The following is a 1,173-nucleotide window of genomic DNA, read 5'->3' as shown; positions in this document are numbered from 1 at the left end:
GCCATCTTGACTCTCTGCGCATGTGCAGACCTACGGTAACTCAGAGAGGTCAAATTTCAACATAACTGTATTCACAGTCAGTATTCTACAGACTTATTTTGTACAAGTAAAAATAAACATTTAATGGGTTCTTCTCTAACAAGACATTTACGATGAAAACAAATATTTTATAAAATCTTTCAAACTGACAAAATAATTTGCTCGACACACAGGAGACGATGTTGCTCTCTCTCCATTCATTTCTTACGGAGCTTGTGCGATGAGGCGACAATCACTCACCCTGCTCCAGCCAAGCGACCAGCGAAACTCGTGCAAATGATATTTTGTGCTTGAACACGTAGACGTGGACACGCAAGCTTGGGACGCAACATATAAAAGTTGAAAAATGTTAAACCTTTGTTGCTGTTGCATGGTGCTACAACCAGTCAGCAAAGGTTTCATTGACTGACCAATGAGAGGAGAGTATGCTACACACTGCTGTTAGTGAACACTTTCAACATTATTTTAGCTCTGTCAAACTTTACAACTTTACTGTATATGACACTTCACAAAGTGATTGTTTAAAAAAGGCAGCCATGGTAAAGTTGTCCAGTAAGTTTTTCCTCATAAAATCATGTCTTGGCGTGCGCTTGTTTTTCAATATCATTATCATTGCAAGGTTTGTTTAGTCCATCCATAATGCACACCATTCTTTTTTCCCCTCTCCTGACAACCACCAATAAACTTTACAAAAAATCAGTAGAAGAACCAATCAAATCAAAGCAACCTGAGAGTGCGATTTGCAACACTGATGTCGCTATCACATCCCGTGTGTGGGGTTTCACCCTCGTAGCAATGCCAGCAGTTAATCGCTGTCATTTGTCACTCCCTGTGTGTCGAGTCCAATACTGATTAGAAAAAGTCCTGAAGAAGGTTTAAAAGAAGCTGCTTTGAGTTCTTTCATCAGTTTCTGCAGAGCGTCTGCACCTCCTCACTGTTCAGACCTCAGCTGGACCTTCATCCTGTAAGGTTTAGGAACTAAAGTGATCCCGTAGACCGGAGTGAAGTCTGGTTCTCCAGCATCCTCGGGCCAGATGAACTTAAACTTCCTCAGCAGGGTCACCRTCATGAGGAACAGCTCCATACGAGCCAGACCCTCTCCCAGACACATCCGAGGACCTGAGACACCAGAAA

At 42.3% G+C, this 1,173-nt stretch overlaps 1 protein-coding gene across 1 annotated transcript in view; it reads right to left on the bottom strand.

Moving 5' to 3' along the window:
* Positions 1-146: 146 nt before the first annotated feature.
* LOC106532431 (cytochrome P450 2F2) overlaps positions 147-1,173 on the bottom strand; it is a gene marked incomplete at its 5' end in the record, with an annotated part of 56,136 nt that continues 55,109 nt past the window's right edge. Inside the window, 1 exon segment of the mRNA XM_014028475.1 lies at positions 147-1,158. Coding sequence (XP_013883929.1) covers positions 971-1,158 — 188 coding nt within the window.

The sequence above is a fragment of the Austrofundulus limnaeus genome, unplaced genomic scaffold, assembly GCF_001266775.1.
Source record: "Austrofundulus limnaeus strain Quisiro unplaced genomic scaffold, Austrofundulus_limnaeus-1.0 Scaffold767, whole genome shotgun sequence".
Taxonomy (NCBI): Eukaryota; Metazoa; Chordata; class Actinopteri; order Cyprinodontiformes; family Rivulidae; genus Austrofundulus; species Austrofundulus limnaeus.
Note: the sequence above shows the minus strand (reverse complement) of the source record. Positions and strands in the feature narration are given on the sequence as shown.